At 40.2% G+C, this 21,061-nt stretch overlaps 1 protein-coding gene and 2 non-coding genes across 8 annotated transcripts in view; 1 reads left to right on the forward strand and 2 right to left on the reverse strand.

Moving 5' to 3' along the window:
- The first annotated feature begins 10,738 nt into the window (after positions 1 to 10,738).
- On the forward strand, positions 10,739 to 10,811 carry TRNAG-UCC (transfer RNA glycine (anticodon UCC)). Its single transcript has one exon. It is a non-coding gene; the product is annotated as a tRNA-Gly (tRNA).
- A 2,331-nt stretch (positions 10,812 to 13,142) lies between these two features.
- The window catches only part of IFT25 (intraflagellar transport 25), a 35,105-nt gene continuing 27,186 nt past the window's right edge, over positions 13,143 to 21,061 (reverse strand). For all 6 annotated transcript variants that reach the window (XM_059923004.1, XM_059922974.1, XM_059922993.1 and 3 more), the window contains exons 3-6: positions 20,030 to 20,136; positions 18,346 to 18,414; positions 15,441 to 15,484; positions 13,143 to 13,343 (exon numbers count right to left, since the gene is read on the reverse strand). In XM_059923004.1, coding sequence (XP_059778987.1) covers positions 13,230 to 13,343; positions 15,441 to 15,484; positions 18,346 to 18,414; positions 20,030 to 20,136 — 334 coding nt within the window. In that variant the 3' untranslated portion in view covers positions 13,143 to 13,229. The remainder of the gene's footprint in view (positions 13,344 to 15,440; positions 15,485 to 18,345; positions 18,415 to 20,029; positions 20,137 to 21,061) is intronic.
- On the reverse strand, positions 20,361 to 20,433 carry TRNAG-CCC (transfer RNA glycine (anticodon CCC)). The gene has a single exon. It is a non-coding gene; the product is annotated as a tRNA-Gly (tRNA).

Raw genomic sequence — 21,061 nt, forward strand, 5'->3', positions numbered from 1 at the left:
TCAGTGTAATGCTTCAGACATTAATTGAGCACTGATTCTTTTCTGGGTGCTGAGTGATGATGCAAAGATGACAAAGTCCAGCTTTGGTCCTCCAGCAGCTTAACCTCCTAGGGCAGGGGGGATGGGGGTGGACATACACTGCAATAACCATAATTCAGGGTGGACTATGATGGGTTAGAGTGAAGACTGAAGCTCAGAGAGCACAGAGGAGAGAGCAACCCCTCTGAGCTGGGTGCGTCTAGGAAAGCTTTGTGGGGGTGGGAGCCTCTGGGCTTGGACTTCAAGGATCCCTAGGACTTCTATAATCTGGGATGGGAGCCTGAAGAGTATGGGAGGGAGAAGAGCATTCAAGTGGGCTAAACAACATGGGCAAAGGTGGGAAAAAAAACCTGCCCAGGAGACTGCAAGAGGTTTGAATCCAGTTCTAATTCATGATCAAGAAAGGGCTTTCCTATTTGAAGGTGACCTCTCTGGGTCTGGATAACAAGAATGATCTTGTTATCCAGAGGAAGTAAAAGAAGCTTGTTAATATGTCTTGTCCCACTCTGAGTACAGTTTGCATTAAGAACTTCAACTGATTTGAAGAATCTTCTTCAAAATACCATGCCGGTCTGCTTTCAGCGGGAGGGTTTACCTTTAGTTCACTTATTCTCTAAGGGTGATGACCTTTGTGGTACCTGGCTTTATGTGGGATTCTGAGCCTACACCCCATTCTAGCTGATGCAAGACGCTGCCTTATGTGCCTGGCAGGAGGCCCAGGAAACTCAGGCTCTGACTCTCAGAAATTGGCAGATGCCCTCGGAGTGGCCCAGTGACTTTAATGCTTGTTCAACTTCCCAGAGTGAGGCTCTCAATTGGTTCCTGGCCATAGAAAACTTTATTTCTGCTAAGTTCAGCCATTAACTTCAAAAGGTGTATTAAAATATTTTATCCAGCATTGTTAGATGTTCGATTCCAGGATATCCAATTGGCCATATAGATTACATCATTGAAAGTCTCAAGTATGCAGTTTTTTGAAGAAGGGCACATGGATCCTGTATTCCCTGAAGTCTTACATGCTTCTAACGACCAGCTGTTGTCCTTAAGCCTGAAGGATATCTGGCTGGGTTTCAGATTCTTATGTTTCAGTCTCTTTACCTCAGAGATTTGTGGACATTGTTCCACTGTTGTCTAGCTGTTATGAGAGGAAAAGTCTGAGGCCAGCCTAATTAATTTCCCCTGGCACTTACTTGCTTTTATTCTGCCTGGAAACTTGTCAGATTCTTTCTTCATATTTGAAGTTCAGTAACTTCACCAAGACGTAGTCTAGTGTTGATTGTTCTATGACAAAATTTACTGCTGTGGTCTGAATGTTTGTGTCCCCTCAGAATTCATATGGTAAATCTTGAAGCCCAGTGTGATAGTGTCAGGAGGTGGGGCCTTCGGGAGGTGATTAGATCATGAGGGTGGAGTCTTCATGAATGGGATTAGAGCTGGCTTGCCCTCTTCCACCATCTGAGGATACAAGAAGTCTGCAATCCTGTAGAAGGGCCCTCGCCTGACCTTGCTGACACCCTGATCTCAGATTTCCAGGTGCCAGAACTGTAGGAAATGTTGCTGTCATCTATAGGCCACCCCAGTCTATGTTATTTTTGTTATAGTAGACCGAAAGGACTAAGGTAAATACAATATCCTCTTTTGATCTTAAGATTTTTTTTTTTTTAATTTCAAGGACATTTTTTGTTGCCTTGAACATCTTCTCTGTTGCCTTTTGTCCTATTATCTTACTCACAGACTATAATTATGGGTATGTTGTATCCTTTCTTCTTCCATAACTATTATCTTCTCCATAACTTTTAAAATCTTTGTTCTTTTCGATTCCATGTTGTGATTTTTCTCAAAATTTTTCCTCTGACCCCGATTCTTCTTAAGTTGGGTTTGTTATTGTTCCAGATACGGCTTGTTTGTTCTCACTCTTTCCTACTCTTCCACAGTCTCCTCTGGGTTTCAGGAGGTAGAAGCTTGAACACTGCATTCTGGTTAGGTTCTGCCAGTGGGAAGCACTGGTAGAGGTTAAAGGTGGGCAGAAGGCAGAAGTCATTTTTTCCACCTCTGGCTGTAGGGATTGCAGGAGACTGTGCATGTTAGCTGCTTTGGGATCACCAGCCATGGTGGTGGAGTGGCTTCTGTTCAGAGCCAGTAATGGTGCTTCCACTGATCAACAGTGAGTGTGGCCCATGGGCTCCAGCTCTGGGTTACATTCCCATCTTCTGTTTGTTTTCCCAGCCTTTTCAACACTTTGTAACAAATTGCCTGAATTATTTCCTTCCCAGCTTTAACTATATATCTAGATTGATTTCAGTTTTCCTAACTCAGTGCTGACTGCTACAATTATCATTATCATCCCTTTGCTTCTTATGTGGCTCTCACCTCTGAAACAGTTTATTTTCTCTTGCATTTCTTTTCTCAGCTCTGCCAGCTCAATTTTCATCTTCTGTGTCTTCTTTTTCTTTAAATCTTCGCATCTCTTCTTTGAGCTCTCTGTCTTTTTTTTTTTTTAATTAATTTATTTATTTGGCTGTGTTGGGTCTTAGTTGCGGCATGGGGGATCTTTCGTTGTGGCTCACGGGCTGTTTGCTGCAGCGTGCAGGCTTCTCTCTAGTTGTGGCGCGTGGGCTCTAGAGAATGCAGGCTCAGTAGTTGTGGCACGTAGGCTCTCTAGTTGTGGCAAATGGGCTCCAGAGCGGGCGGGTTCAGTAGTTGCAGCACGTGGGCTTAGTTGCCCTGCAGCACGTGGGATCTTAGTTCCCCGACCAGGAATTGAACTCTCATCCCCTGCACTGGAAGGTGGATTCTTAACACTGGACCACCAGGGACGTCCCTCTTTTTGACATTTTGAGAGATAACTATTGGGTCTCCATTCTTGATGTGTTCTTTGTGTAATTTCTGTTGCAACAAGGGTCCTGTAACTGCCTTATTTTTCTGGGCCCCCCTCCCATCTTTTTGTTTTATAGTTTCTAGTCATAGGTCCCTATAGCACAATGGTTCTCAAACTTTGACATGCATCAAAATCACCTGGAGGGATTGTTAAAACAGATTCATGGGTTTCCCCCTGCCCCCCCAACCCCGAGTTTCTGATTCAATAGATCTGGCGTTGGGCTAGGGAATTTGCATTTCTAACAAGTTCTCAGATGAGGAGGAGGTTGCTGTTCCAGGGACCACACTTTGAGAACTATTGTTACTATAGATGCTGTCGGTGTTCTGCCCAGATCCCTTTTCCACATCAGTGCATCCATCTGACAGCTGCTGTGAGTGTTGGCTGCTAATGGTTCAAAGTGTCTTTTCTCCTGAGAATTGCTCTAAGTGACAGGAGCTACAATGCCTGAGAGGTCATGTTCCCCTGAGGGTGGCCCATGGCCAATGACTGATGGATGTGAGAGCACAAAGGCCTGGTCCCTTGCCTCCAAGTTGGAGAGCATACCTCTCTGGTGTCATTCATGCTCCAGAGCTCCCTATGGCATCAGGCTGAGGCCAGACTTCAGCTGAAGCCATCTTTGATTAACTTTCTCCCCTGACCTATTCTGCTTCTGGAGAGCACTCCCTCAGTAAATCACTCTTACAACCATTCCTCTCTAAAGCTCTGTTTCTAGAGACCCTGACCTAAAGTAATCCTCTTCTGGGTCTTTTCTGATTGTTCTTTTTTAATAGGGCTTGTTATTTGCTGAAACATAATATAGAAAGAGGAACTGTAAGCTAAGGCAATCTGCAACTTTGATTTAGATTGGTTGTCTTGAATACTCTCGTTATTTCCTTTGCAATAGGGCTCATAGAGCCAAGGTCAGCTGCCTTCTCACCACCTGCTCTGGACTTAATGTGCCCTCCCCCCACCCCCATTCATATGTTGAAGCCCTAAGCCCCAATGTGACTGTATTTGGAGATAGGACTCATTCAAGATTAAATGAGTTCATGGGGGGGGGGTGGGGGGAGGCTGATACGATAGGATTAGTCATTATAAGAAGAGACACCAGAGGGACTTCCGTGGTGGTCCAGTAGTTGAGAATCCGCCTTCCAATGCAGGGGACGCAGGTTTGATTCCTGGTCTGGGAACTAAGATCCCGCATGCCGCAACCACTGAGCACGTGGGTCACAACTGGAGAACCCACATGCTTCAACTACAGAGCCCACATGCTCTGGAGCCCGGGCACCACAACTACAGAGCCCACGTGCTCTGGAGCCTGCGCGCCACAGCTGGAGAGGCTGTGCACTGCAACTACTGAGCCTGCACCACAACGGGAGAGAAGACCACATGCCACAATGAAAGATCCTGCAATGAAGACCTCACGTGCCACAACTGAGACTCGATGCAGCCAAAAAGAAAATAAATAAATATTAAAAATGATACCAGAAAGTGCTCTCTTTCCTCTCTCTTCCTCCCTCCTTCCCTCCCTCCCTCCTTCTGCATTTGCACAAAGAAGAGGGAGCACACAGCACATATGCGCACACAGCAAGATAGTGGCCATCTACAAGCCAGGAAGGGACATCTCACGAGAAATCCACCATGCTGACACCCTGATCTTAGACTTTCAGCCTCCAGAACTGTGAGAAAATAAAGGTGTGTTAAGCTGCTCAGTCTATGGTATTTTTTACCGCAGCCCGAGCTGTCTAAGATGCCTTCCTTCACCATGCGTTACCTCCAGCAGCCTCTGCTGGTATATCTTGGCTGGTTCCTCCTTCAGCTCCACCTCCTCCACCATTTTGAATGATTAACCCTGTGGAGACATTCTCCATCCTCCTGAAGCTGCCTACAGACCAAGATCTCTTCAATCTAATCAAAGGATTGTTGGATAAACCTTTCAGAACTGTGACACGTTTAAGAAAGTGTCTAGCTCTGGGAGAGCATGTCAAGTCTCATCTTCCTCCTTCACTGAATCCTGATTTCACAGTACTTAGCGAGTATGCTTCCCAGTTAGAGGTTGTAACTACTTCCTTGAAGAGAAAACTTTTTTCTTCCTCTTTATAATCTTTTTTGTTGTGAATGACTTTTGAGGAAGAGGGTGGAGTAAAAATCCCTTTACCATCTTTAACCAGAAGTAACCATTCTATATTTATATATGATTTATATCCCATTATAAAATATGATATATGATGTCTGTATATATCATACTTACTAATGTATGGATGCAGAGTCGTCTCCAGATTCCCATTTTATAAACAGCATTGCTAGACATCTTTGTCCATTTGTCTCTTATCTGATTAGTTTATTAGAATAGATTCCTAGAAATGGAATTTCTGTGTCAAAGGCTGTACACATGTTTAAAACTTTGATGCACTCTGCCACATATTAGTTTTTAGAAGGTTTGTTACCGGGGTCAAGCTACAAAGGGCTGTTGGAATATCACCTAGAAGGGGAAGGTCCCAAAAGATGCCTCACACAGAGAGGCATTCTTGAGATATAACTCACAGCACAGTGCTTTTTGAAAAAGTCTGTATAAGTAAGTGATAGACACAATTTTCATCTGTATAATATTTCTTTGCCTTGCTTGAGTACATGGTTAAAAAGTTATTAGATTTTTACTTTTTTATCCAATCCTTTAAATAAATACTGATTGGTTAACTTTATGCAAGGCATTGTGACAGGCACTGGCCCACAGTAAGTGATCCAAACATGTATATATTATTAGCTAGCTTTATTAAAAACACCTCAAGGGGCTTCCCTGGTGGCGCAGTGGTTGAGAATCTGCCTGCCAATGCAGGGGACACGGGTTCGAGCCCTGGTCTGGGAAGATCCCACATGCCGCGGAGCAACTAAGCCCGTGAGCCACAACTACTGAGTCTGTGCGTCTGGAGCTTGTGCTCCGCAACAAGAGAGGCCGCGATAGTGAGAGGCCCGCGCACCGCGATGAAGAGTGGCCCCCACTTGCCGCAACTAGAGAAAGCCCTCGCACAGAAACGAAGACCCAACACAGCCATAAATAAATAAATTAAAAAAAAAAAAAATGCAAAAAAAAAAAAAAAAAAACACCTCAAGGATTTTACAGTATAAAGAGATATAGACATGCAAATAAATGAACAAAGTTCATTTAGTCAACAAATATTTATTGAAAATCTGCTATGTGCCAGGCACTTTTCTATGTCCTGAGGATACAGTCATGATCAAAAGCAACAAAACTCCCTGCCCTGTGGAACTTACATTCTAGTGAAGCAGAGAGACAATAAACATGATATACAGGATAAGTAAGACAAAATAGATAGTGATGAGCAGGGCTGTCCCTAAAAGGGTATGGAAGCCAAGGGCAATTCATTCATTTGAGCCCCCAACCCAAGATATTCACGCTTGAAAGGAGGCTGCACTGCCCTCTTTCATAGTGTGCTTGGGATATCATTAACGAAAAAAGAATCTAAGTTGAATTTTAGAGGTAGTGAGAAAAGAGGAATAAGGTACAAGAACCCTTGAAGCACAGGATACAGGCTGGCTACCTCAGCTGCCTAAACCCATGGGCAGGGGGGCAGGGTTGGGGGTGGGAGTCTGGTGGTGAGGGTAGGGAGGCTCCGTAATTTGTGAGGAAGGCCTCACTGAGAAGAAGATTTTGAGTAAGGATCTGAAATAAATGAGGAAGCTAACTGTATAGATACCTAAGGAAAGAACTTTCCAGGCAGAGGAAACAGCAAATTCAAAGGTCTGAATCAGGAGTTCCCTGGTGGTCCAGTGGTAAAGAATCCGCCTTCCAATGCAGGAGAAGCAGGTTCGATCCCTGGTCAGGGAACTAAGATCCCACATGCCGCGGGGCAGCTAAGCCCGTGCGCCACAACTACTAAGCTCGCGCGCCTCAGCCAGAGAGCCCCACGCCTCAAACTACAGAGCCCACTAGCTCTGGAGCCTGTGTGCCACAACTAGAGAGAGAAAACCCACATGCCACAACTAGAGAGAGAAAACCCACATGCCACAACTAGAGAGAAGCCTGTGCGCCGCAACAATGATCCCGCATGCCGCAACTAAGACCCGACACAGCCAAAAAAATAAATTAAAAAACCCCCCAAAAAACACAAAGGTCTGAATGGCAGTCAGGAGTTGGTGGGCGGGTGGAGACAAGGCCAAAGGAGGGGGATAGAAGCAAGCCAACTGGGGACAAATGAGACTTTAAAAAGATGATGGGTTCAGCAGTGAAAAACAAAAGGTAAAGCCACATATTATTGTATCTATTGCTTGAGACTTAGAGTGGTTTTATCAAGTGAAAATGAGTTTTTAAAGCCTAGGAAAATGAAGGTGAAAGGATGCTGTTTTCAAATATCATAATGTGGTATTACAAGCACTGCACTGAGAACTTCTTCTCTGCATTCACAGAAGAGAGAGACAGAGAAAAAGACTTAAAGATAATTTACTAGGCTTGTGCCAAAGAGATCAATCAGATAACCTCTGGAAATCCCTTCCAGCAATCTGTAAGCCTAACACAGTGTTTCTTTCTTTTTGTTATTTATTTTTTTTAACATCTTTATTGGAGTATAATTGCTTTACAATGGTGTGTTAGTTTCTGCTTTATAACAAAGTGAATCAGCCATACATATATATATATATATATATATATATGTATATCCCCATATCTCCTCCCTCTTGGATCTCCCTCCTACCCTCCCTATCCCACCCCTCTAGATGGTCACAGAGCACTGAGTTGACCTCCCTGTGCTATGTGGCTGCTTCCCACTAGCTAGCTATTTTACATTTGGTAGTGTATATAAGTCCATGCCACTCTCTCACTTTGTCCCAGCTTACCCTTCCCCGTCCCTGTGTCCTCAAGTTCATTCTCTATGTCTGTATCTTTATTCCTGTCCTGCCCCTAGGTTCTTCATAACCTTTTTTTTTTTTTTTTTTTAGATTCCATATGTATGTGTTAGCATACGGCATTTGTTTTTCTCTTTCTTACTTCACTCTGTATGACAGACTCTAGGTCCATCCACCTCACTACAAATCACTCAATTTTGTTTCTTTTTATGGCTGAGTAATATTCCATTGTATATATGTGCCACATCTTCTTTATCCATTCATCTGTCGATGGACACTTAGATTGCTTCCATGTCCTGGCCATTGTAAATAGAGCTGCAATGAACATTGTGGTACATGACTCTTTCTGAATTATGGTTTTCTCAGGGTATACGCCCAGTAGTGGGATTGCTGGGTCATATGGTAGTTCTATTTTTAGTTTTTTAAGGAACCTCCATACTGTTCTCCATAGTGGCTGTATCAATTTACATTCCCACCAACAGTGCAAGAGGGTTCCTTTTTCTCCACACCCTCTCCAGCATTTATTGTTTGTAGATTTTTGGATGATGGCCATTCTGACTGGTGTGAGGTGATACCTCATTGTAGTTTTGATCTGCATTTCTCTAATGATTAGTGATGTTGAGCATGCTTTCATGTGTTTGTTGGCAATCTGGATATCTTCTTTGGAGAAATGTCTATTTAGGTCTTCTGCCCATTTTTGGATTGGGTTGTTTGTTTTTTGATATTGAGCTGCATGAGCTGCTTGTATATTTTGGAGATTAATCCTTTGTCAGTTGCTTCGTTTGAAAGTATTTTCTCCCATTCTGAGGGCTGTCTTTTCGTCTTGTTTATGGTTTCCTTTGCTGTGCAAAATCTTTTAAGTTTCATTAGGTCCCATTTGTTTGTTTTTATTTCCATTTCTCTAGGAGGTAGGTCAAAAAGGATCTTGCTGTGATTTATGTCATAGAGTGTTCTGCCTATGTTTTCCTCTAAGAGTTTTCTAGTGTCTGGCCTTACATTTAGGTCTTTAATCCATTTTGAGTTTATTTTTGTGTATGGTGTTAGGGAGTGTTCTAATTTCATTCTTTTACCTGTAGCTGTCCAGTTTTCCCAGCACCACTTATTGAAGAGGCTGTCTTTTCTCCACTGTATATTCTTGCCTCCTTTATCAAAGATAAGGTGACCATATGTGCGTGGATTTATCTCTTGGCTTTCTATCCTGTTCCATTGACCTATATTCCTGTTTTTGTGCCTGTACCATACTGTCTTTATTACTGTAGCTTTGTAGTATAGTCTGAAGTCCGGGAGCCTGATTCCTCCAGCTCCGTTTTTCTTTCTCAAGATTGCTTTGTCTATTCGGGGTCTTTTGTGTTTCCATACAAATTAACACAGTGTTTCTTAAACGAAGAATTACTGACATTCCGGTTTAGGAAGTTGGCAAAAGGAAAATCCTCAGTGTTTGATTTTATTGAACATGAACACAATTGCTCTAAGTCCCCTTCCTTTTCAAAAACCTTAAATGGCTCCAGCATTACAGGAAAATATCTGAAAGCATTAAAGGCTCTTTCTGATCTGGCTGCAATGTCTGGTTTTAGTCTTCTCCTTTGCCCTAGTCAGACGTATGTATTCATCACTCCCTAAATACATTTTATGAGAGTACGCACCTTCATATCTTTGACGACACCAACGTTACTCTTGAAGTACCTTTTCTACTCTCCTCCGCTTATTTAAAACTTACCTTTCTGAGAGTAAGTAAATTTGTGCAACAAATCTTGTTAAGCAAATTATCAGAAAGTATCAAAAGCCTTGTAACTGTTCCTTACTTTGACTAATTCCCTTCTGGGAATCTCTTCTAAAAAACTCATCTGAGGGACTTCCTTGCTGGTTCAGTGGTTAAGGCTCTGTGCTTCCATTGCAGGGGGTGTGGGTTCAATCCCTGGTTGGGGAACTAAGATCCCGCATGCCGCAGCACGGCCAAAAAAAAAAAAAAAAAACCATCTGAGGGGTAGGCAAAGATTCATGCACAGAGATCTCCTCCGTAGCATTTATTGTTATTTGTCTATTATGAAGAATTTCAAGCATACATTAAAGTAGAAAGACTAGCACAATGAAGCCCCATATATCCATAACCTAGATTCAACAATTTATTGTTATATTTACTTCAATGAACACTTTTTCCTTTAAAAAATATTCAAGTATTTTAAAGCAAATCCCAGATACCATGTTATTTTACCCTACATACTTCTAAATGCATCTCTGAAAAATATGGGCCTTTTCTTAGATAAGCTTAATGCCAATATCACACTTAGCAAAATGAACAATAAAACCCAGTCCATAAGCAGATTTCCCCAATTATCTTTAAAATGTCTTTTTTTCAGTTGGTTTGCTCAAATCAGCAACCAAATAAAATCCACACATGGCATGTGTTTTTGGGGGCTCTTACATCTCTCTGAATCTAGAGTGGATCCCCTTCCTTAATTAATTAGCATTTTTTTTTTTTTAAAGGAGAAATGTGTAGATATCATAGAATCAGGTCAGGATATTCTTTTTTTTTTTTAATTTATAAATTTATTTATTTATTTATTTTTGGCTGTGTTGGGTCTTCGTTTCTGTGCAAGGGCTTTCTCTAGTTGCGGCAAGCGGGGGCCACTCTTCATCGCCATGCACCGGCCTCTCACTATCGCGGCCTCTCTTGTTGTGGAGCACAGGCTCCAGACGCGCAGGCTCAGTAGTTGTGGCTCACGGGTTTAGTTGCTCTGCGGCATGTGGGATCTTCCCAGACCAGGGCTCGAACCCGTGTCCCCTGCATTGGCAGGCAGATTCTCAACCACTGCGCTACCAGGGAAGCCCCTAATTAGCATTTTTCATGCCACTGACTTGTTGAAGAAACCAGGTCACTTGTCCTGTAGGATAAGCCATATTCTAGATTTGTCTGTATATCAGCCAGGATAGGCCAGGTTATGCCGGGGTAACAAGCAGCTCCAAAATATGTGACTTGGGAATTCCCCAGTGGTCCAGTGGTTAGGACTCTGCACTTCCACTGCAGGGGGCCCAGGTTTGATCCCTGGTTGGGGAACTAAGATCCCGCACATGGCCAAAACACACACACAAACAAAAAAACAATGAAGCTTTATTTCTCCTTCTATGTGTGCCTCAGATTGACTGGGACCTCTGCTACCTGTTATCACTAGTCTCACTCCCAGACCTAGAATGATGAAGTAGTTACTGTGGAGAATATCATTGCTGGTCATTGTGGGAGAGAGAAAAGAGCTTTGAAGGGTCTCTTGAACGCAATTAAATGCTCAGCCTAGAATTCAACTACCCTTCATCTCATTGGCCAGAATTGGTCACATGGCCCTACCCAAACAAAGAAGGCCAGGAAGTATATCTTACCATGGGCAGAGAAGGCACAGATCTGGGCATTTCAGTGAGCTGCATTAATGGCTACAAGTCTATTTGCTTCTTTGTGGTGTCATTTTACTTGTTCCTCTCTCTCTTGAACTTCCTGAAAGTGAAAGATAACTCTAGAATTTGATTTGATTCAGGCTCAGTAATTTTGGCAAGCGCACTTCATAGGTTGGTCTATGTGCTTCATATTGCATCATATCAGGAGGCACCATGTTTAATTGTAGTAGATTCTAGCAGTAGTGGCCACCACTCCCTCCCCACTCCCAATTTAGTCACACCTCCTTACATCCATGCCCTTGGGTAGACCCCTCTTGTTCTGACTCTGGGCTTGGCCATATAACATGATTTGGGAAACAGGACAATAGCAAATATGATACAAGCAGAGACTCAAAGTGTTGGCACTTTGTGGCTGTCCCTCTTTTGCTACTTTTTAGAATGCTGAGACTGGTAAGAAAGTATCATGTGATAACAAGAAAGCTGGCAAATCCAAAATTTGTAGGGTTGGTCAGTGACCCAGGGAAGAGCTGATGTTGCAATACAAGTCTGAAGGCCCATCTGCTGGCAGAATTCTTTCTTGCCCAGGGGAGGTCAGTCTTTGTTCTACTAAGGTCTTCAACTGATGGACGAGGCCCACCCACATTATGGAGGGCAGTCTGCTTTACACAATGTCCACCAATGTTACTGTCATCTAAAAGATACCTACACAGAAGCATCCAGAATAATGTCTGAACAAATATCTGGGCACTGTGACCCAGTCAGTATGATACATAAAATTAACTATCACATATAAATTTCACTAAGACTGTGTTGTGGCTTGAACTGCATCTTCAAAAAGATATGATGAAATCTTAACCCCTGGTACCTGTGAATGCAACCTTACTTGGAAACAGGGTCATTGCAGATGTAATTAGTTAAGAAGAGATAATACTGGAGTAGGGTGCACCTTTAATTCAATATGACAGTGTCCTTATAAGAAGAGGAGAAGACACAGAATATGCATTGAGGGACGATGATGTGAAGAAACACAGAAAGAATGCCATATGACGATGGAGGCTGAAACTGGGGCTATGGTGCCACAAGTCAAGGAATGCCAAGGACTGCCAGAAACACCAGAAGCTAAGAGAAAGGCATGGAACATATTCTCCCTCAGAACTCTGGTAGGAACAAACCCTGCCAATACCTTGATTTCCAACTTCCAGCCTCCAGAACTGTGAGAGAACAGATTTCTATTGTTTTAAGCTACCAAGTTTGTGGTACTTTATTACAGCAGCTGTAAGAAACTAACATAGACTGCATAGATAAAATACTATATTCTAATGCCATTTTTTTCCTGTGGGTTTATTTTATCAATTGTAATAGAGTTAGGTTCATGCATTTGTTTTCAACATTTTGGAATTGCTTTTTAATTTTAACTTTTGGCTATATTAGTTATTTATGTTTTCAAATTCAAGTTGTATAATAAGATATATTCAGAGAAGTCTTATATCCCCACCCGAATCTGTCCTATCCTGTTCCTTACCTCCCCAAAATATAAAGAAAATCAAATAATATCAATAATGGTTGTCTCTGGGAAGTAAGATTATATGTTTCCTAACTCTTCTCTGAGGTCTTGAAATCAAAACAAAATAAAGAGAAAAAAATAAAATGATTTGTCCTACAGGGCCCAGTTCAAGTTCCATGAGCTCAAAGAAACCATCCCATAAATACTTTCTCGTTTTTGAACTCATACATTGTTTACTTTCCATATTGCTCCCTTAGCCCTTTGCATCAATCAATCAATAAATTTAAAAATTAATGCAGTGATATCTGAAGGGTACTATGTTAGATGCTGTGGGGACACAATGTATTACCAGTTGTTTTCATGTATAGTCACGTCCTTGATTAAGCTGTATACCGAAGCAAAAGCTTTCTTATGACCTACATGGTGGCCGTCACTGCTATCTGATGAACCAAATTCCTACAAAATGTTGAAGAGAAAATAAATAAAAACTGAAACAGATTGATACAAATCCCTTTAATAATAACAACTTCATGTTTAAATAAATATATTGTTAAAAAATAGTGCAAGAGTATTTTGTTATAATTATTAAGAAAGATTTGAGACTGCTATTCCCTCTGCAGAAACACTATGCACAGATGCAAAATGATCAAAGGCTGATACAATAATGAATCTCAAGTAAGTGGCGTGGCCATCACGTGCCTGTAGGGGAAAAATCAATACAGATGATTTAGAATTCTAGTTAACTGTTAAACAAGCAGTTAGCATAAGAAAGTGTTTGATGCAAGAATAATATTCTAAATATATAATGATTTATAAGATATAATGTTCAGAAGAGAAGCCAGGCACATGTAACAGTACAGTTATTCTGATATGTAGCAGCCAAATATCAGCCTTGGTTTGAGGAAGAACATCAGGTGGAGCTAAAAATTGCACTGTACAATTCTGATTAATTTTTTTTAATTAATTTATTTTATTTATTTATTTTTGGCTGCTTTGGGTCTTTGTTGCTGCGCATGGGCTTTCTCTAGTTGCGGCGAGCGGGGGCTACTCTTTGTTGCAGTGCGCAGGCTTCTCATTGCGGTGGTTTCTCTTGTTGCGGAACACGGGCTCTAGGCACACGGGCTTCAGTAGCTGTGGCACAAGGGCTCAGTAGTTGTGGCTCGCGGGCTCTAGAGTGCAGGCTCAATAATTGTGGCACACAGGCTTAGTTGCTCCGTGGCATGTGGGATCTTCCCGGATCAGGGCTCGAACCTGTGTCCCCTGCACTGGCAGGTGGATTCTTAACCACTATGCCACCAGGGAAGCCCTGATTAATTTTTTTAAAGTGTTTTTCTGAAGTATTTTTCATAATTAAGAGATTTCATTTGTTGGATGATGCCTCAGAATACACTACGCTGAATATTACTATACTTTTACATTTATATAAAAATGTAAAAAAATGTCTCTGAAAAGCAATTTGGCAGTATATATAAGAAGCTATAAATATGTCTATACCCATGGACCCAGTAATTCCATTCCTTGAAATTTAATTTTAGAAAATAATTAAAAAGGTGAACATTGTGGTAGCAGGAACAGGCATAAGATGTCCCCTGTAGTATTAGTTATAATGACAGAGAGAGGAAAAAGGAAATCAGTTAACATCTGTCTATCTGCATACACTTAATTTTAAAATTATAATTATGAAGCTTTTGATACAATATTAAATTTTTAAAAGATACAAATTTTTTCATACATACTATTGTAACTATGTAATGCATCTGGTTAACAACTAGAAGAAAATAAGTATAGTAAAAGCTGTTGTGACAGGGTACTAAACTTTGGGTGATTTACAGCCTTCCATTCCCCCTCACTTTTCTCCAAATGCTCTATGATGCTGCATCCCTCCCTGATCCACAGTGAGTCCTGAAACAAAATACTCAGCAGAGGCTTACTAACCATAACCCATTAATAAATATGGAGAAAAATAGGAAGGTACAATTCAGTCTAATTAATCATTTTTCTGCTCCCCACCGGCCTCCCCAGTCATTGGGCACACTTAGGTGGTAGAGAAGATAATTAACAGGATTCAAAAACTCCTACAGAAGCATTTGAAACACCGATTTCATAGCAGCTGCCAGTAAGTTGTGAAGAAGGAAACCTAATGGACAAGGTACTCTTTAACCCTTATTTAGAGACACCTTAGTTAAATAAACACTACCACCTAAAAAACACATATTCACAGTTGTTTGGCTTTTTGTGTTTGTCTAAAACCAGGGCCTGACAAACTAGCAGGAACAGAGAAACTCCTGATGAGGCAGCAGCTTCCTCATCAACGGGCATTCATTCCACTTGACAAGCAAAGCCCAATGGAATGTTGTTGGAAAATGCTGGTTCTCTTTTCACCTCATCTCTCTTTGGCTTATTTGTTGCTGATCCTATGCTCCAGTTCCCTTATCTGAATCTCCCTTGTCCTTTCATGCTTAAATTAACATCCGATTTTGGCATCTCAACCTTTTTTGATTCCTATTCTATAAGGCCTACAGAATCAAATGAAAGGAAAGCAAGTACATACTTCAAAATAAATGAATAAACAAAATAAAACAAAAACAAGTGAATTCTGTTCTATCCTTGCTGTCATATTATTATTATGCTGTCATATATTATTGAGAATAACCTTCTCTATTGGTTGATGAGACACAGAACCTATAATATTATGAGGGTATTTATTAACTTTATGACTATGGAGATAGGTTTAAAATTTAAATACGTTGTGCTGGCTAAAGATAATGTTTATCTCTTCAAAGTATATTTACTTACTATAATTTCTTCATTTTGAAGCTGCCCCTCTGTATGTACCAGATCTAAAACACAAATTCAACAGAATTGAGGTAGGGCTCAAAATGCATGAGGACATATTGAAATTTATATTCAGCAACACATGATATCTGGTAAACTATAGTCAGACCAGATTTACCAGTGTTTTGGGGTTAAAATTCAATATAAAAATAGAGATATTTGATATAAAAGGTATGAAAGATAAACTATGAGCTATAAAACATCTCTAGTGAGTATAAATAAAAGTAAATGTAAATGTAAATTACAGTAAAGGAATATAAAGTGAAGAATTGATAAAATGTGAAAGTCCTTTTTAAGGATCAAGTTACTACGAGTAATTGCAGGCTTGAAAGGAGCCATCTTACCATTCTCATGTGTACTGACTAGGGCTCAGCTTCTCACAATGAATTTTCACGGTGATGCTGAGTTACGCCACACATGAATTGATCTTTTCTGGTGTCCAGCTATAGAAAACCTTTACTTGTTTAATTTTAGGACAGATTAACTTATCTGGTCATGAGTTAATCACATCAAACATTCTTCTGGAAACATGAAATATTTAATTGATATAATAATGTCAACATTATTTAGAAATTAATTTTGTTTGTATCAAAATAGTGTACATAATTTTAAAAGGCATGTAGTACAAAAAAGGGAAGTTTCTGGGAAGTAAGATTATGTATGACTTTCTTTCTGTTTCCTAACCTTTCTCTGAGGTAATGAAAAATAGTAATTCCCTGCTTGACCCCTTTTCCTCCAGTCCTGCTCCCTAAAGGTAAATGTTTTCAACACTTTAAGCTGTTTTTCCTGGAATTATGTTTTATACTCCTTTTCTTGATTTATCAATTTTTTACTGACTTTATATTATGGTAGGTAAAATTTATGTCTCTTGGACCAATATCCTCTTCCTCCCCCTCCTGCAAATTTTCCCTCCTACCATCCTCTCAGTTTTGAAATCAATACTTGATGGTTATACTATTATCTATATAAACATTATTTACTGCTGAAATAAGTAATAAATTGTGACACATTTTCTTTCTTAGACAACTCCTCCTCTACTAGAAGTTAATGATAACCTCTTCTTTCATTTGCTTTTCATTTTTTTAAATTATGAAAAATTGGAAAATCTCAAACATACATAAAAAGGACAGGATATAACTCCTATATATACCCATAATCTTGAATTTGCAATTACTAACATTTCACCATACTTGATTTATCTAATTTTTTTTGCTAAAGTATTTTAGAGAAAGTCTAAGACATCATGACATTTTACCTTTAAATATTTGGTTATCTATCTCTAAATAAGAATATTTTCTTATATAACTACAATGCCATTATCATATTACAATAAAAAAATGCTTTAATATAATACCCAGTCCATATTCAAATTTCCCCATTGTCCCCCTAAATGTCTTTTTATAGTCGGTTTATTCAAATCAGAATTAAGTCTCTTTTAATCTTGAACTGCTTTCTCTCCCACACACACATTTTTTTCCCCACACCACTGACTTATTGAAGACACCAGGTCAGTTGTCCTGTAAAATGTCCCACATTTTCTCATATTGCCTTCTCGTCGTTTCATTTAATTTGTTCTCTATCCCCTTTTCCTATAGATTGGAATTAGAGCTAAAGGCTTCATTATATTGAGGTTTTAAGGCCTTCATCGTAAGTCTGGTGATTTTTGGCTTCTGTTACTCACGAATAGATCATTTGAAAAATGTGCATGAGCCAGACTCATTGACTACCGGACTTTGATAGGGTAACCAGGAATGAGCTAGCCTGTGTCAGTATCCATAGATCTTCTGGGACCATTCAGTTTCTCCAAAGATGAATCCTCCAATCTGGCTGGGGCTATATTCCTGGTTGCTGAACAGAGCACAGGAAGGAGGCTGGAGTTCCCACCACTCAATATGTAGGCTTCCACTTAAATCCCTTGTTTTCCACTCTGTGTCTCACTCACTCTCTTTACTATGCCTGGTCTCCCTGAGTCCTGAGCCTCAACATTCAATGTTCCTAGTCACCTCTTGGGGGTGGTTTGTGGGAGGAAAGACTGGTCACTAGCTTTATAGGGTAGGAGAAGGTACCTAGGATCCTTTTTAATATATATATACATATATATACTTTGTATATAGATGTTCAACTAATCACCTTTGTTTTCTGGACCATGCCTCACTCACACTTTCCATGGTAACTTTGCCTTCAAGTTCTAGACCTTTCTGGGATTCTGTTGGATAAACTGGTTTGCTTCTCAGTTGATATTCTCCTCGGCAGGTACTTAGGTTATACTCTATTCTGCTACAGAAGTTACTACTCCTTCATCTGCTTCCTCTCTTCCATAATATATATTGATCTCTCACATCTGTTTTGGTTTCTTGGCTTTTTGTTTGTTTTTATTTTTTGCCCTTGTAGGTTTATGCCTCTTTTTATTCCTTTATTATTATTTTCATGGTATTTTGGGAAGGAACAGAGATAGACATATGAAGGCAATATGCTGTTTTTAACTAGAGGCTACCAATTCTGTTGATGATATTTAAATAGTACCATTAATCAGGAAGGACGGAAAGATGAAAAACTAATATTTATGTTTGTCTACCATATGCCAGACACTGTGTTCTCAAAAACTTTAAATAGTAGGTATCATCTCCATTTTTTCAGATAAGGATACTGAAACTCAGAAAAATTAAGTAACATGTTAACAATTACATAACCAGTAAGTGAAGAAGTATCTTTGTATTCAAACCTGGGTTTTCTAGGCTCTAAATATGTCACAAGAATCATTCAAGTCATGTTTATTCACCAAAATGCAGCCCAGTTGGAAATACAGAGTAAAGGACAATTCTCTACTTCCTCATGATCAGAACCACATTGGCGAAACAGCACATACCTCTTTCAATCCACTGCTCAAAATCAACTGGCTCTTTAGAAGTGCTCTTTTCAATCCTCAAGGTCCGCACTGACATTGTAAATAAACAAAATAAAGTGTTAATTATCTACCTAATTCTATGTTGCTGTCCCTATATTGCTTTTTTTCCTTTGTCTGAGACCGTCAGGCGTTGGTGGGACTGCACAAAGTACTGCGATCAGGAACAACATGTTCTGAAAATCACTCACTCACTCTGTTTTTTCCATAAGTCCCTATGGTAAAATCCAGACTGTGTAACTGTAATCTTACAAGTGTTTGCAAGAATACAACACAAAGCTAGTAGGGTCTTTCTGCATTTGGAATCATCTAGTTTTCGGGGGTTTTTTTTGTACACTGGTAAATAATACCATTAGTGGTCTTGATCATAAAACTTTATGGAGAAACTACTATGAGTCAGACATATTCATTGACTCTTGACTTCACTCTTAGGAGAATGGTATTATTAACTTACTTTACTGACGAGGAAACAGGCTTAAAGAAATCAAGCAACTTAGAGAAGTCAGGTGAAATGTTCAATGATATAGAGCTAGTAAGTGCCAGACTGGAATTCAGACTTTAGGTCTGACTCCAGAGCCTTCACAATTAATGACAGAAGACAGAATGCAGTCATCTTCCTTCTGCACTGGTTTTTTTCCTTTACCCCTAAACCAGTTCCCTTCACCCCAAATCCATTCTTCCCCTTCTCTGTTCTGTGCCCTGCGGGGAGGACCCCGGGGACTGCTTCACCTGGACTCACTTGCCCACTGACTACTGGTTGGATTTGGCCAACTGGAGGCACTGGAAGGAAATTGAAGAGCAGTGGGGAAGTGACATCAGGTTGTATTTCCTCCGCGCCCTTCCCATTTCAGTGCCGTGTCTGACAGTTGTTATGTCCGTTCATGGTTACAGCTCCTGTTGGGCAGGCTCTTATGCATGGGCTCCAGCACTCACTGGGCTCCACCAATACTAGTTCCTTCCCTTGGTCCAGGGGAGGTAATGGCTTACTGCTGTAGCCACTTTCTGGGTGTCTCACCATCCCTAGTTTGTTCCCTTAACCCAGGCCATAATTCTGTAAGTAGTCCCATCAATAAGGTCTCTTCATTTGAGTCATCTGGGATATATCCTGTTTCCTGCCATGATTTTGTCTGACATACTTTATCCTTAAATAAACAAAAGACAGGATTAGGATGATGTTCCAGTGGGAGATATTCTTCCTAAATCCCTCAGAAAATGCCATTATTAATAGAAGAATCAAAATTAGCAAATGCAAATAATCAGGGTTATCAGATTTTCAGAAATAATTTGACAGAGAACCCCTAGCCAAAAGAATCTGGAATAAAGATGTCAAGAAACCTAGTGTTCTGACAAGCTGGCTTCTTATATTCATAACACGGTCTTTTGCCAAAGGCTTTCACGTAGTAAATTGCATGGAAATTATGATGTCCTTTGGAAGGGTTTCAAATTTGCAGTTTCAGAGAGGCTAACTGTGTTCAAGGCAGTTAACCCATACTCCCCACCCATCAACCCCAGCAATAAAACTGGATTCCATGCGGTAAAAAAAAATTAGTGTTTTGCCAAAAGTGTACATATGTGCCTTCTGCCTATGGAAAATCTGAAAGATGATGAAAATTAATGAAATGAAGTGAAATGAAAATATCATGCTTACCAAAGTAACTCTGGATTAAAAGCCTTTCAATCCTTACATGTTTGTGAAAACAAATAATGAACTCTTGGGGAAACATTCCTGTGGTAGTCCAAAATGTTTCTGGATTTCTATTGTTAATTTTAAAGAAAAAGAGAAAGGAATAGCCAAATGTTTAGAAATGTTTAATCACAAAATTCTAGTGAATAACTATTTAAAAAAATAAACGACCACTGGATTCTTGCAACCCCTTTCTTTCTTTTTTTTTCTTTTTTTAATATTTATTTATTTATTTGGCTGCACCGGGTCTTAGTTGTGGCACATGGGATCTTTATTTGTGGCATGCGGGATCTAGTTCCCTGACCAGGGATCGAACCTGGGCCTCCTGCGTTGGGAGCGCAGAGTCTTAACCACTGGACCACCAGGGAAGTCCCACAACCCCTTTCTAACTGTTCATTCTGCCTCTAATCTCTCCCCAACTTTAATAATTCTTTACTACTACCAGATATATTTTTTAAAAAATGGAACTGATGTCACTCTTGTGTAAAAGCAGTGACCCCTTATTGCCTATGAATCTAAACTCCTCAGTATGGCATTTTATGACCCTGTACAATCTGGTCCCATCATTAAGTATATCGTCCCCCATCATGATATCATCTCCCATTATTGTAGTCACGTTGGACCAATTAAAATTCTGCAAACACGTCATGTAGGCTCATGCCTCTGTGCCTTAGTCCATGAGGTTCTCTTGACCTAAAAAGCCCTTCTTCCCGTGCAAAAGTTTATTCACTTTTTGGTCACATCTCTCCAACCCCAACAAATCACAATAACTTTCTCCCTCCTTTGCACTCACCTCACACACAGCATCCATTTTTACATTAGCACTTTTCTCTTGTGTTTTTATTGCTCCAGCTACACCCTCTTTAAGTCCAGCCACTTTCTCTTAGTCACCTTTATATCCCCAGCAACAATCACAATGGCTGACCCACAGCAGATACACAACAGATGTTTGTTGAAAAAAATTAAAACATGCACTCAATGTGGGTCATATACTAT

This window comes from Balaenoptera ricei, chromosome 1, assembly GCF_028023285.1.
Source record: "Balaenoptera ricei isolate mBalRic1 chromosome 1, mBalRic1.hap2, whole genome shotgun sequence".
NCBI lineage: Eukaryota > Metazoa > Chordata > Mammalia > Artiodactyla > Balaenopteridae > Balaenoptera > Balaenoptera ricei.